This window comes from Phasianus colchicus, chromosome 10 (genome assembly GCF_987193195.1).
Source record: "Phasianus colchicus chromosome 10, bPhaCol1.hap1.1, whole genome shotgun sequence".
NCBI classification, from domain to species: Eukaryota; Metazoa; Chordata; class Aves; order Galliformes; family Phasianidae; genus Phasianus; species Phasianus colchicus.
In genome coordinates this window covers 24,094,730-24,111,128 of record NC_143445.1, presented here as the reverse complement: position 1 = coordinate 24,111,128, position 16,399 = coordinate 24,094,730, and the positions used below count along the sequence as shown (strand labels likewise).

Here is a 16,399-nt window from a genome sequence, read left to right as displayed (position 1 = left end):
GGACCACATGTGGATAACAGCACTTTAAAATCAATAGTTTAAAAATAATTCATGAGAGATAAGTATTAGTTTTGTAACTTCTTAGTGTTGCAATAACTCTGCAGTGGTTAAGAATATTCATACTTCAACAAAAATCCTTCTACTCAGATATACCATTTCTTTCCTACCAGAGAAGATCTGTGATACAAAGTATTCAAGTGATATTTTCATGCTGGCTACCCAGAATTTAGCAGCACCATTAAGTATTTTCCTGCCAGGAAACCCCTTATAGAACTGCATGGAGCCATTCCTTAATTGGATACTTCACTGAATCCAGTAAATTCTTAAGGTTTGTTAAGCACAACAAATAGAAAAGTAGCTAATATATTAAGAAGAATATGTTGTCTATATTAGCAATAACCACAAGTGGATATCACCTAATTAAGGAGTAAGAATTTTCACTTTGAGATCTGAAAAGCAATTTTTTTTCTCATGAAGAAACTATCAGAAGAAAAACCTCACTGTCGTTGTATCATTGTATCATTGTATCATTTAAGGTCTAGCATATTTATGTAGCAGCACTATATCGACATTTTTAGCAACATTAAACCATCCAAACTAGATTTTCATTAACTATTGTAAGATAAGAAAGAAAACCTACCTCCAATAGCAGCAAGGATGCTAAAATAATTAATCAAACAATTTAAGGAGGATGAGTCAGCAGCAGCTCAGATTGTTATCCCTGCACAGGCATTACAAACAGGCTAGAAAGGCCAGGTATTTTCAATGAGAACTTTATGATATTGTCATAAGCAGCCAAGGAAACCATGATCTACATGAAGTCACTGTTAGATAGCTGCATAATTCAATTCAGGAAACAGTTACTGATGATTCACTTCAAACTAGAGGGATTTCCCAAGTGGCATTCCATAGAATGACACATAATTTGATATTTTGATTAATGATAGCTAAATGAATAGAAAGCATATTTGTTAAATTTGCAGGCAATGCAAAGCCATAAAAGCATGTGAGAAGACAAGGATGTGATCAGAATTCATAAATGGTTTTGAGAAAAGAGGTTGCAAGCCAGTAAGTGCAATGGCAAAATTCTGGTTTGGTAGAGCTTAATCAACTAAAGTAATAGGAGAGATAACCGAGATACAGAAAACCCAATCTATATGACAAGAACTGAGACTGCTTAGTGAAGAGAAAAAGAAGTTGAGGAAGGTGCAATGTTTTTTTCAAACATGTACAAAGCAGCTACAAGGATAACATCTCCACATCTACTTTGGCTAAGAGAAAAAGAGAAAAGGGCACAAATTTCGTAACGCATATTTAAGTGAAGGCAGTAGTAAAAAGTTCCACATAGTAGGAGAGTTAAACACTGCAGCTGGTTATCTGGGGGCTGTGGACTTTCACACTCTGAAACTTTCAGAATCCCATAATCAACTTGATACACATATGCTGCTCTACAATCATAGTCATTCCCATATTTTTCATAATTTTTTTCTGCTTAATAATAAAAGTTTATTTACGCCTGCAGTGCTTACAGAGACGAGGCCTTTCTCCATGTATTCTGTTTCAGTGGAGTCAAAAGGAAGTTTGACTTCACTTCAGCAGGAGCACGACAGAGCCCAAACTCAGTAAAAGTTAAAAGCATTGGCTATTTGGCCATTGAAATGCACACATTCCTTGCAATCTCGGAAAGAGTCTCTCTCCACTTTCTTCTCATTTCATTATCTATATAGCAGAAGACCCTTAATGCATAAGGCTTTTCTATGTGGAAAATAGTGTTACACATACTCCAAAAACAACCTCCCTGCAAACAAGCAAAATCTCCTCCACTAGGAAACCAGGTAGGCATCCAGACAAACTGCAGGGACTGCACTTACAGGGTGAGGGCAGCACTGGTCCTCCCGGAGCTCATTTCCTGGTGGTTGGACGTGGGCTCTCATGGCTAGAGATGATTTGGGCTCATCTGCAAATAGGCCAGATCTAGCAAAACTAGACATAGCTGAACTCAGCCAACTCAGAGCTCATCTTTGCCAAGGATGATCCAGGATCCTTCCAGCTCCTCCCACACGCAGGCAGGGTGGCTGCAGGCCTTGCCCCGCCACGTTCCTGTGGGCGCTGTGGGGCGCAGCGCTTCCCCTGCACTTGTTCGCACAGACCTCACACGGACACCCAGGGAACAGCGACAGGAGGTTCAACTCAGAAACCGACTGTGCAGTTGGTAACTGCCGGTCATAACCCGGAATTATGCCGTATTCTTCATTCTGCTGACAGGCTCCAGGCTGGTACTTGCTGACAGATTACAGGAGAGCAGAAGTGGTGTGAGCACAGCAGCACGAAGAACGGCCTGTTAGTATTCTGCTCAGGGTAGCTACGATCTCATTCTATTTGTTACTGTGACTTGTGGTTTCTACACTGAGTCTTGTTAATTAAATGCTTTATACGCATCATTAACAAAACTTTCAGCTTTTTAAAATTAATTTTGGGTTATGTGTTGCTCAAGTTTGTTATTCATTATAGTACACAAAGCCCCTCAAACACCTCCTTTATGCGCCTTCCCCAAAGACACCTAAATCATGCTAGCACGTAAAAGCAAAGTGTAAATACACAACTAGAAATAATTAGCACTTCTGTCAATGAGTGGTTGTACTGCTCATACCTTACTGCAATTAGAAGAAAAAGTATAAATACAGTGTAATTAGAATCTGTCATACCAACAATATTATAAATTTTCAATGCTATATTACTAATAAGATTTGAAACAATTAATGCATTAATAACTGAGCCCAATTTCCATGGGTTTTGCATAGTTGAAACTCAACTGTAAGAATAAGCTAGGTTTTTTTGGGGTCCACGTTTTCAGAAAATTATGCCAAATATTTCCAGTTAACAACAACAACAAAAAGTTATTTATGAAAATATTCATTAGTATTAATGCTTGTAAAGATCTCTTTCTTAATAAAATATGTAGACTAGGTCTCAGTGAACCCAAGGAATTTCCACGTATATAAATTACTCCTTCTCTCCACGGTTACATGAGCTCATAGACTGATGTTTTATGTATATGCATCAGAACATTAATCTCCTATTGAACAAAGCAGCAAATCTGTGTCTTTATGACCAAACATATGTTCCCAATGGGTGCTGGCAACACAACCTGTTACCATACGTGAGAAATACCAAATGGTTCAGAGAATCTCACGCTGCACAGCAGAGCAGTGGAGACAACAACCTGCTGTGTATGCAGAGGGCTGAGTTCCCCAAAATTCTCTCTCAAAGTTTTGCTCCTAGGGCTGCAGGAACGCAGCACATCACAGGCAACAGCTACCTCCAATGCCACTGAAAATCACCCTCAGTTTCCATTTAAATCTCTTTCATGAGCACTTTTCACTGTGCACAACTTATAGCTATGGAAACTCCTCCTCCTTCAGCTTAACCGTGTCCCACATTCAGAAAAGTGTCCCTGTTGGAGAAGAAGCACTTAAGTAGATGTTTCACACTGAGTATACATTTGCTTTCCTACATTAGAACATCCAGGTCTGTGTACCACTGCATGGCTTCCCCAACAAAAATTGTGACTTGCCCTTGCTGTGTGGTATCTTGCCATAGAAAACAGACTTTGCCATTCACATTAGTTTGTTAATGACAAATACTATGATAACAGTTATTGACCAGAAAACTATGGGCTTCGCCTTTTGCGGTTTCAGAGTAGGTGAGATAAAACTATTTCTTAGACTGCCAGGATGAAATAAACATTAGTAAGGCCTAAAAGAATGAAATACCAGCAGCTATTGAAAATCAAAATGCTTCCCAGTGGGAGTTAAATGTCAGCTTCTTGATGGTAATGAGGTAACTACCAGAACCTCCAAAAACACCTTGTGCAGGTCTGTAAATGCCTTCACACTGTCATTACCGTCTCTAGGCTTCCTGATTACTCTAATTGTCCCATGTAAGTAGTCAAAAACAAATTCTGAGCATTTATTTGTGAAATAAAGGATTTTTATTTGACTTTTTTGCAAATTTTCCCCCGTCAGTTTAATATTAATTAAAGTCTGTTGAGCCATATGGTGACTCTTCTTTAACAAACATTATGACTTTCATATTTTTCACCATGGTTTTTCCCATTTTTGCCATAACAAACAACAAAGATATCATAGATTCAAATCTTAATGCAGGCACACAAACTGCTATAAAAGGAACACATCAGAAAAAAATGCTTTTCACAGAAATAAATGTTTTTAAAGCATTTCATGTAAGCAAACCCTGCGTAATTAAACACACCCTGTAACAAAACAGACCTTTACCATATATATGTAAAGCAGAGTCATAAAACAGCATGGAAGCTGGCATTCACCTTTTTCAAAGCTGCAAAGAACATGCCTTTATATTACATATCAGAATTGCAAACTAATATTTTCTGCCCCACACCGTGTGGCACATTTTTGAGATTTTATTTAAGCATTAAATGTTATGCATCAGTTCCACATTAGGAATAGACAGAGAGAAACAATCTTGCTGAAGCTTCCTCTAGTGAGCATAGCTGGAGCAACAGCAGTTTACACTCGGGGAAGCACAGTACAACGTGTGTGTGATTTGCACGGAAGGATATTTAAAGACCAGCTCCTCGAGAAGAAACTGCTGCCATTCAACCAGTGATCCACACATCCCTCTCTGTCTCCCCACTGCTCTGACTGCTGCTGTGCAGCCCATTCCTCTTACTGTCTGGTGCCAAGTGATTGAGTTCTCTCCTGAAAAGAAAGGCAGAAGCTGGATCCACCTGGCTTTCCTGGATCCTGACAAAATGCGGCATCAGTATGGCACTGTATCAACAAATTGAGAAACCAATGCACCTGCTTCTGCTGAATTAAGCAAAAAAGCCTATTTCAAAACACACTACACTGCAAAACCTCATATCTAGCACTGGGTCTTGCCAAATTTTACCAGTGTTTGTCTGGGAGGAAGAGTGGAATGGGGGAAGGAAGGAAGGAAGGAAGGAATCTTCACAGAAAACTAAACTCTAGTTTAACTAGAGCAGAAAGAGTGCAGATGCAGATACACAACTACTTAAGGCTTGGGAGCCTAGCACCTCTCTGTTTAACAAAGTGCAGAGACACCAAGGCTCCAAGTTTACATAGGAGTGGGTAATTTTCATCTACACCCAACTTTTCTTCAATACTGAGCACAAAAGTAGCCAAGTACTTCTCTTTGTAAAACTGTATTCTATATTTCATACCTTAAGTGAAACCACAATAATTCACATCTGATCTTTCCAGTGATGTGCACTCAATTTCTGTATTACAAAGTAGCATTTCACAATAAAATACATCTAACGCGTATGGACAATCCTGAGAAACATATTTTAAGCTCATTTGCTCTTAACTGAGGTTTTCAAAGCAGCTTAAGGGATTTAGGTAGAAAAATATTCATTTTGTATTTCTTTTTATCAATCATCAACACATGGATAAACTCTCAGGTTGCACGAAAACTTTGGTGAGCTGGATGCACGTTCATTGATGTAAGACAACTGCCACTTTGGCCATCTGATGGATGAAATAATAATGTTAAGCAAAAGAAAAAAAATGGCTAGATTTTGCTGGTGCCATTAATGATGACTTTACAAATTCCTCCCCCAACTCCCTCCCCCCCCCCCCCCCACCTTTTTTTTTTAGTTAAATAGGAACATTTAAAAAAAAACATATCTAGCCTGCTGAAAGGATATCTGTGACCATACAGATGTAACGGTTCCAGGAACGAGAAACCTACTTTGCACTGCTCTAAAGCAGAAGATGCCCAGGGTTGGTTTGCTTTGGTCAGTCCAAAGCATCACAAAAGTTCTAGGCAGTTTATTAGCAAAACTAGAGAGCTCAGTGCTGAAAAACTACAGCATCCAGCAAACCCCAGGCACTGGATGTTTATTGTGCTCCTGAATACAGACAGGTTACAGCTGCTCTTTTTAGCACGTTGGAAGTTAAAGATCTGAAGTGAAGGAGAGGAAAAAAAGCTGGATCCAAGGCAAGACGAGCGGCAGCTGTAGGACGTCGCAGGCCCGGTGTGCCAGTTTACATACAAGGTCACCGCACCGCTCCGGGACACCCAACTCTCCCCGCACCGCAGCAGCATCGGCGGGGGGAGCGGGGCGGCACCAGGCGGGGCGGCCGGGAGGGGCGGGGTGCGCCGTGCCGTGACTCCGGGACGCTCCGACTTTTGGTCGTGCTGTCACGCTTCCGTTTTTACACGCACACACATATTTGATTTCAAAGGGTTTTAAAAAAATTATTATCATTTCAAGCGTTATCGCTATTCTTTATATACCTCGCTGCAGCGGAAGCCCGCAGGCCCCAGCGGGGCTGCAGCTCCCCGGGACCCGCGCAGCGCCCCGCCCGGCACCGCTCCGCTCAGCGGGCTCCGCGCGGCACCCGGAAGCCGCGCGCTCCCTCTGCGGCCGGAGGGAGGGAGGGGAGGAGGGAGGGAGGGCGAGAGGAGGAGAGGAGGGAGGGCGGCGGAGGCCGGGGCCGGGCGGGGCGGCGGCAGCGGCGGGCCGAGCCCAGGCCCGGCAGCGGGCGGCCCCGCTCCGCCCCGCGGCGCTCCCCGCCCGGCGGCCCCGCAGCCGCCGCCGCCGCGGCCCGGCCCGCCTCCCCCCAGCACCCCGCGAGGAACAGCTCCGGTGCAGCTTGCGGCACCGCAGTGAAGGGGAGAGAGGGAGAAGAGAGACAGGAGGGGAAGAAGGAGGGAAGGAAGCAGCCCGCCTCGTTGGGGTACCGAGAGCAATACGGGAGCTGCCAGGACAAACTGAATCTTTTACAAAAATAGCTCTTCCAGGGTTAGGCTTTTTTTTTTTTTTTTTTTTTTCTTTCAGCCGAGCGCACAGGAGAGCTGCCCGGTGCCCCCTCCCAGCCTGCACCCAACCCGCCGGCCTGAGGGGCACCCGCAGCACGGCCGGCAGGATGTACCAGGGCCACATGCAGGTAAGAGGCTGCACGCGGCCGGACGGCAGCAGCACCGGAACGCGATCCTGCGAAGTTTCCGCGGGGTGAGCGGGGGGTGCGCAGGGGGTGGCACCGGGAACCGAGCAACAAGTGAGCCGGGGCCGAGCGAGCGGGCGCTGCCGTCGGGCAGAGGGAACGACGCGCCTGGGGGCAGCTCTGCTCAAAGGGGGAGGGCGGCAAAGGGGCGCGCTCAACTTTACAGCCAGATGAAGTTGTGTATTTATTGATGTACAGTGCCTGCTTGTTCACACAGATTCGAGGGAGCATTCCAGGGCAAACACTGCTATGGCATGCTTTAAGTGACACATGGCTCTTGCCATCTTCTTGATGCATCTCTTCCTGTATGTCAAGTGAAGGACAAACAATAAGGGAAAAGACAGAGCACTTGCTTTGCCAGATCTGCAAAGATTTCATGTCACACTGAAGCTGTTGGTTTGCGCAATGTATTGTGTTAAAAGGTGATGGATTTCTATTTCCTCCCTCCCAACGTGGGATGAGGATTGATTTTGCTAAGCCCTGGAATGACTTTGTAGAATGAATTTCAAACACATGTCTCAGTGACTTCAACATTTGAGGCAGAAATCTTGCCTCCTGCTGCTATTGATCCACAGTGCCAGAGCAGACAATGCCTCTCCCTGATGAAAACACACGGGTGCCTTGGACATGACAACTTTAACCTTGACTCCTGCTCTCCTTCTCATGGCTCTTCCCTGGAAAGCCAAAGCTATTTTGAAAGAGAAGGAAATGCCAAAGCAGAGTAAAGGTTTACACGGCTCTCCCAAATTTCTTCCTTTGCTTTCAGACCCGATCTGGGTTTACACTAACTGCGAGGAATGACGAGATGCTTGTATCATGTACAGTGGCACCAGTGGTGTTTGTTTGTACTGAGGCTGTTTACAGAGCAACTGCTGCTCTGGTAGGCGTGAGCTGCCCTCTTCTCTTTGGTGCGACTGCACCGCATTTAAAACCTGCAGATGGTTGTCAGGAACATTCAACTGAAATCAATGTCAAACACAGGAGTGTGTACATTGTGTGTGTTAAGTGAGGGCTCTGATTCAGCACTCTGACCCGAATGATAGCAGTTACTCTTTCATGTTGGTGCTGTCTGATCTCCACAATGATAAATAATGTGTCACAACATTGCTTGCCTTAGGAGAGCAAACAGGTTTTAACAGGAAATGTAATCAATGAAAGAAATATACATTTTACTATTTATGATAATAAGATTAAAGCATGCATTGTTTTATGGTAACACAAAAACAATCCTGGAACAGATGTTAATGAATTGGATATTGACAAATAAGTATTTATACCCTGAAGAAAGCAAAGTTCTTTGCTCTGGCTAATACACCACAAGGTTTCAGCAAACATACAACACTTTTAAAAAGGAAGTGTGATGGAACACTGGGGTCTCTGGCAACCTTGTAAGTTTTCTCCATCATTAAAAGGCCAAATCAAATTTGCAGTAGAAAAACAAGCTCAAAACATATAAACATGTTATGATTTATGTCCTTTCATTTTTGTTTTCCTTCAAAATACATTCATAGCTCAAATGTAATCCAATCCTATCCAAATTCACTTTATAACTTAGCTGAATTAAAATACTATTCAGATTGACTACACTTGTCTGCTAATAGAAACTCGGCTGAGCACATCAGCCAAGGGTTTTAATAGATTTCTGCCCTAATAGGAAACATTAATCTTCTTCAAAAAACACCTAAGAAAAGCTTAAAGCATTAGGAAAAATGTTCGTGTTTACTATATCCTTAATTAGAGCCTTTAAGTGAGTCACACAAAAAACAATAAAGAGCTAGTTACTTTGCAGTGAAATTATCTACTGTAACATTTATTAAACCTTATCAGAAGGCAAATTGCCAAAGTTACCGTAGAAGTGCAGTACCCAGCCACTTGCTGACCAAAACACAGACATGTCCTAAGCATGACGGGTCCGTTCTGAATACTTCCAAAGAGCTTTTGTAAGACCTTTACTAAAATAAGGAAAACTATTTGCAATTTCCTGTCAATGTAAAATGAATGTGAACTATAAAACTATTCAAATTTGAGTGGGTTAATACCTGGACTGATTAATAACAATAATCTTGGTTTTAAACACACTGAGCACTCACAGCTTCTGCTGCTTTTGAGTGAAATCCTAATTGAGCATCTAAGCATCAAGTTTTATGTATCCCATTGAAAAATGTGCAGATATATAAAGGCTGATCCCACACACTATAAGGCAAAAGTTCTTCTGAACGTACAGTAATTGAATTTAGGATCTGATTTAGAATGCCAGTCATCGTTTCCCTTATTCTTTGTGTTTTGTCTCAAGTAAGTTCTGCAGAAATTACTCCTCAGTCTAATTACTTTAAAAGATGTTTACAAAGTCAATATTTTATTAATGACCTGCTGTAACTCAGCTAATTCTTCCAAGCCTTCTGAAAATTGAAAACATTAACAACTCTTGCAACATAATGAACATAATTTCCCAGACTGAGAATTTACCTGCCTCGAACGGGCATCAAGCACTGTGAGCTTCAGTGGAGCATTTCTGAGTCCATTGAATTCTTCAAGTGTAGGTGAAATATGCTTTGTACACTGCTGAAGTCGCCTGAAATGAAGACATTTAAAGTACTATACTGCCTCAGGCCATAATAAGCGTATCTCTTCTTAAATTTTAGTTGGCAGTACGTTGTTTTTTCTCAACCTCAGGAAGTTACTTGGCTTATCCTGAGGACCTACGCTTACATTTCCCACTTACTGTTTTATAAATGGATCTTCACAATACGGAAACACTAGTCCTAAGTTAAAATCCCAGGCAGAGGAAAAAAAATAAAGCAATAACCTCACAAGACGGTGTTACCGGCTCAGCCACTGACTCAATATTTCCTGATACCATTCTAAAGGGTTAGCTTCTGATTCCTTCTGCACTGCACGCTTTCACATAAAAGGAGAAAAGCAGTGGCCTTCCACAGAGGCAAGTAACAGAAACAGGATGCAAAGAGGAACAGTGTCATGGGAGCTCCCTCACAGCTATTACTCTCTCACAACCATTTCATTTTGGTGTACTGTTTACCATCCCATTTATTTCACATGGCTGAAGCCTGAGCCTTCATGGCAGGGCTTTTGCATGAGAAGAACCTGAGGTTAGCTGTGCAGACCTCCGTTACATAAGCAGCCCTACCGAATTCCAGGAAAGTCAGACGTTGACAGGACAAAGGCTGATGGCTACAGGGCACACCTGAGTTACACTTCAGGTCCTGACCTCAGCAGTTCTAGGGGCTCTCTGCCTGCTCTGGATTATACAAATACGTGACTCCAAGTCTGAACTGTACAGGTGAAGGAGAGAGTATTTCTCTATTAGGGCAATGTGTGCTGTTTACCATGTTCTTCAAGGAAACAGTAGCAGGCCAGATGGAAGCAGAGCATGAGCTGAGTTCATCCCCCAGTCAGTGCACTAAAACGTCTATCATTTTAACAACCAACAATAATACATTTAAAATTTTTCACAGTGTATTTTACACTTGGTATCAATCCCTCCCATTGACTTTTATGATAGCTCTACAAACGGATGGAAAGTAAATGACAATCATAGAATTGGATTTTCAGCAGCATTCAGCTTCTTAGGAAATTCAGAATAAATGCTTTCAAACCTCTTTGCCTTGATGCTGTACATAGCCAGCTTTCTCCAGCACAAATGCTTGAACAGAAGAGGTGCTTTGCCAAATGTTGGCATGGGATTTTATGTGTTATGTTTGGAAATGGCTTTATTTAGACAAAGCAGAAATTTTGACCACACATGGCTATCAGAGTGAGTTCCTTTGGCACGTTTTTGCAAGAACAGACGCAAAGTGATGATGTGTTGGCCAAGTTCCAGATCAGACAGTTAGTCTCCTCAACTTTTAATTGAAAATGCAATCAACTTCATGCCCTTGTTGCGTTGTGTTCTGTAAAGATACTTAATGTTCTGCCATTGGCATTTCACATCTAGATGCTAGATGAAGTGATCCATAATGATCACTGACATTTCAGTAAATTCTCATTCTTCAAGCCCAAGCATGCAAAACTGCAGTAGGTCTACAGAAAGAATCACTACATATGCATGGAAATTCTTGCAAAATTAAACCTCAGGAGCTCAACGTGTTTTACTACACCTGAAAAATGTTGATAAATATTTTAGAAGTTATAAAAACCATTTTTGCAATGATTTCCCTACACTTAAGACATAGTTCTCTCACTGGGAAAAGTGGAGCAGAACTGTCACGGAATTAGTTGCTGATGCAAGTCCCATCTTTGATTATTTGGTACCTATTAAAAATACTGTAGCAGCATTGGTTACACTGCTACTTAAAATAAGTAAAATTCAAGCTATTCATCAATTATGGTTACAAAAATGGAATTGCTCAGCTATGCACTTTGTACATGAATATAGCAGCCCATAAAAATATGCAAAATGTAGAATTGAATTCAATGCTAAATTGAATCTTTGTTCAGCTGTTAAGATCAACAGAAACTTAATAACTTTAAGCTACAAAATTCTACAAGTCTGAGCACAGAGCTGGAATGCCAACTGATCCCTAGCAATGTTGATGAATCATAACTTCCAGCCTTACTGAAATTCCATTATGATAAACTGATGATTTTTCATTATTCAAACGTTTTCTAAAAGTACTTACAGTGCTATGGCAGTGTTTATGGTGGCACGTTTTCCATTTTGTTTTGATATTTTCCAATTACTCACTCATAGCTTTTCAGGTTTTGAAGAGTGGATTATGAATTGCTTATAAATGAAACAAGCTAAAAATAATGAACCAGTTTTCACTGAAAGACATTCGTTCAAAGAGAGTAGGTGATAAACTGCTTTTGGCTTAGAGGTGTACTGAAACTATACGAATGCAGAGTATTTGCAGTGCTGGTATAGAAAAGCATTCCTTGAAGCTGCTAAGCAGTCTTACAAGAACCCAGTAGAAAAGTTTACAAAAGTCTCAGAAACTCGTGGAATTCAGTGCATTTTTGCTGGAAGGGAATTAAGAGGAACTCTTGGAATCACAGGAAATCCTAAATTGTAAGGGACCCACCACAAGGATGGAGTCCATTTCCTGGTTCCACACAGGACCACCCAAAATCCAAACCCTGTATCTGAGAGCATGTATCCAATCAACCCTTGAGCTCCAGCAGGCTCAGTGCTGTGACCACATATGTGGGACGCCTGCTCTACACCCACCATGCTCTGATGAAGAACCTTTTCCTAACGCTCAGCCTGACCTCCTCTGAGACAGCTTCATGCTGTTCCTTTGGATCTCACATATTTATATAAATGATATTTTATTTCCAGTATATAGCTGTCACAAAAGAGGCACTGTCTGTTTTTCTAAAATCCATATTATTCATTGAAGACCTATCACTATTTCACAATTCATAATAGCATAATGCAGAGGCCAGCTCTTTAAACTCGACACACAGAAACCCAGATTTTACCTCTGCCTCCAAGATATATCTTTGGCAAGCCGAGACACCTTCCATGTATCCCATGTATTCCATTTTGCCCCATTACTTAGCATGTATGTTAGGCTTGAATAGTGATTATCATTTATTTATTTACTTCTTTTAAATCATGATTTTAAAAATCCTAAAATGCACTGGCAGAACTATTAAGGCCAAGGTTTGATCATCAGTAGAAAAACACTCAGCTGCACGGAGACTTAAACCGATTTTACTGGAAGAGTTCAGGCAAAATTACTCAAACACTTTAAATTTTTACAATGAAGCTTTAGGTTTCTAAAAACTAAACCACAATCCTTTAATGCAGTTTTAATGTTTAAGCACAGATATTTTTATCTACATTGATATCAACAATTCATAAATCAATGCTGACTGCTCTTAGGCAACTGAGAATCAGCCTGTCCAAGGTTTGTGTAGCATGTGTGTTAGTAAATATATTTGCTTTGTATACACTGTCTATTTCAGAGAGTCTATTTTGATTACTTTGCCTTGTTTGAAAGCATAACCTTACACATATTTGAAGGCTAATTAGTTTAATGGGTCCCACTGTTAATAGAGCAAGTAGAGAGAGAAAGAAAAGGCAAGCCAACAGCCTGAAAATGGAAGCATGTAGATGCTGTGCAAGTGAAGAAGGCAAAAAGTTTGACTAAAAGCTCACAAGTTAGATCGGAGTGAAATACCCAAATGGGACAAGGTGCATGAAAGCATGGAAAAGACAAGGGAACTGTATACAGAAACTTACTGTACACTTTAGGAAATGCTGATTCAAATATTCATCATCGGAAAACAATTTGTATTTTTTAAAAGATTTAATTTCCAAGTAAGCTGAGCCTGTGGAAACTTCAAAGAAAGGTTTTCGAGTCTAAAGCAGATCTGTTTGAAGCCACCTGACTACTCTAATTAGCTACCCTTTTTGCAATAGTTAGAAATAAAAATGGTCAAAACACTGGAATATTGTTTAGAATGAAGTTGACAAGCTTGTTTTTCTTAAAAAAAAATCCTGCACAGGAACTATCTACTAGTTGTTTGTACCATAAAGTTTGCACAATCTATTTCAGAAATAGCTGATACTACAAAACAGACAGAAGTAGTTGTCTTCCGAATCAGGTGTCATAACATGTAAACTAGGAGGTGACTTTCTGTAGTTATGCATTTTCATCAATGTCCAATATCATTACTAATAAAATGCCTAAGGATCATAAAGACTGTATTCAGCAAATTCTTCTAGCAGCTTAAAATGATTATGAGCAGTGTAATATTCCATTGCTTTCTTCTCAGGCTTTTGAAATTCTGAGTCACTGATACACGAGTTTTACTTCCAGTGTTTGGGTTTTTTTTTGTGTCTGTATAAAAAAATTAAGAAAAAGTTGACAACATTAAGATTTGACGCATATTATACTGGATGGAAAAAAAAGAAGCCCAGTCACATTATTTCACTCCTTGAATAAAAAACACAAACCAAAGTTTAACATTAGCCCCTGAATATGATTTTTCAAAAGATTCCACATTGAGTCAACATCTCTGTATTACCTCAGTTCCTCCCTAACAGATTTGATTAAATTTCTATTGGGTTGGCATAATTGGTGTGTGCTCCAGGTTTCCTCCCTCCACCTCTCCGTGGCCTGTCATCAAGACACTCAGGCAGATGTGCCAACATTTACTTCTCTCAGTTTATCCTCTTTGGTCATCCTGTCCTTCCTCCCCATGCTCAAAGGCTTTCTCAATTTTATTTTTGCCTCTTGCTGCTGTAACTTCACATCATTCCCTTAAAAGGCCTCTTTTCCTAATATGGATACAAAAATGCAAATGTCTTTGGACAGAATTTTTAAATCAGCACAGAAAATAATAGAATGTCAGTATAATTGCAGATGCATATGTGATAAGAAAAAATTCATTGCACTGTGCAATGAATTCAGACAAACAATCTTTCCTGATTACATTAAGACTTTGTCTGCTGTTATGAGATACTCAAATCCTAATAACCTTATCCACTGACATTTAGAAACAACAGCTTTAGAATGTTTTTAATACACTTGCATTTTAGAATCAGCCACATTATTTTTTCTTGTTTTTCCTTAAATTGATCATTTGGCTTTACAGACTGGTTTTCAAAAGCTGAAGAAAAGCTAAAATTCAGCTTAGCACTCATGCTATAGTCTAATTGAAGTGCAGTGCGTGGTGATTAGGTGTGATCAACATTCGAGCCAGCCGTATCTTTATTTACATATATGAATAGAAGTAGAAATTATACTGATGTAAATAAGAAAATACTTGGTTTCCCAAACCTTTTTTACAATACCACCCATCTTCCTAATGCCACCAGTCATGTCCCAGAGCTACTGTACAAAGTAGAGACTACAGCACGTTCTGAACAGGGACAGAAAGGCTGTTACCAATTGCAATTTTTAATGCAACAGGTATTTGTTTCAAGAAAAAGGTTCAGGATCTCCTTTAAGTCAGCTGAGAGATAATACTTGCGTGGGTAGGCCTAAGAACATGGAGATCTGTTTCGCAAGACGTACCACTGAATATTAAAGTTCACTGAATTTACTAGTATTAAACTTGTTATCATAAATCTAGGAATAAACAAAAATTGTAATAAATTGAAGATTTTTGAGCATATTATGTAAAATTGATAGAAAATCTCACATTTTGGTGTGACAGTTATCTGACAGTGGTTTTTAAAATCAGAAGCATACTCCTAATAAGAAGTTCTGAAAAAACGGTCTTAGTTGTTTTACACAGAAAAAAAGATTAATATTATTTATGTAAGGTAGGAGGAAGGTCTTAGCCTTCTGTAAGGCACTGTACACTATTGTCATAGATAAAATTAATGAAATCATAAAGTGTAGCTCAACATATGTCTCATTAAAATGACAAGGTATTTATGCTGTCATTCACTGAAGTTTAGATAATTTTTCAGTTACAGGGTTCAGATTTAGATGAGATCTGAAATCTTTAGCTATCTGTCATCCAACAGTCCTTCCAGGAACTGAGACCAACTTAAGAAAGCTTTTAGAAAGAAATACAAGGAAGAACAACCAGCAGTAATAAATTATGGGGAAAAAAAAAAGAACAAACCACACAAAAAAGCCTTGTCTAAAATAAGAATGAGAATTGTTAAAAGGCTAAGATTAAGCAAAAAACCACACATGGAATAGCAATAAATCCTCCTCAAAGACATATGTGAGAAGCATAAACAGCCTAAATTAAAGCTTAGATAGGCCTTGGAAGTTTATAAAAACAACAGCTGAAAGTTTTTCAGTTTCATGATTAAGGGAAAAAAAAATACTCAAAATGGTATCTGTATTATGGATAATCTTAATAGTGGTCCAAAACCAAAATGGTTATAAGGGCGTGAATCCTGAAGCTGTCAGTAATGTGTGAAGCAAAAGCTCTAGCAGAAGTTCGTGATCTCTGTCCCAGACTTCTGATGGAACTGATAGAAGGAAATGAAGATTTGGTAGCAAATATTCAATAGTATAGATATGAATTCTGATGTAGTCCCATATAAAAGGATGATAGAAAGTTTGTCAAAATTTAAAATAGGATAAGAAAAATAATAAGGAAATTAACAGGTATCCAGATACCCATGGGGCCATCAATAATCTGCAGGGTTTTAGGTACAGATTTTAAAACATACACAGAAAAGTGTAAGAAGTGTAAAATGGAAAAGATGTCATTTAAATTTATCAACAGAAGATAATGTCAGACTGAATTGATAACTTTTTGTAATCATAACTGGGTTTTTAGGTAAAGGAAACATGACTGACTGATTTCCGTGGTCTTTGGTAAGCGTTTGTAATGGTTATTAGTGAAGCTAAAGAAAAAGAAATAATGGAGAAAACATACAGAAAGCAAGAAACCATTCATGGGAAAATAAAAAAATATACTGTTAAAATCAGATTGAGGAAAGTTTATCA

The 16,399-nt window shown here is 39.9% G+C and overlaps 1 protein-coding gene and 1 long non-coding RNA gene across 7 annotated transcripts in view; one reads left to right on the top strand and one right to left on the bottom strand.

The window, feature by feature from the left end:
• LOC149916673 (uncharacterized) overlaps positions 1 to 16,399 on the bottom strand; it is a 140,456-nt gene that overhangs the window by 34,525 nt on the left and 89,532 nt on the right. The window lies entirely within an intron of this gene.
• The window catches only part of PEX5L (peroxisomal biogenesis factor 5 like), a 91,696-nt gene continuing 81,880 nt past the window's right edge, over positions 6,584 to 16,399 (top strand). For all 4 annotated transcript variants that reach the window (XM_090147759.1, XM_031614569.2, XM_090147760.1 and 1 more), the window contains exon 1: positions 6,584 to 6,956. In XM_090147759.1, coding sequence (XP_090003885.1) covers positions 6,936 to 6,956 — 21 coding nt within the window. In that variant the 5' untranslated portion in view covers positions 6,584 to 6,935. The remainder of the gene's footprint in view (positions 6,957 to 16,399) is intronic.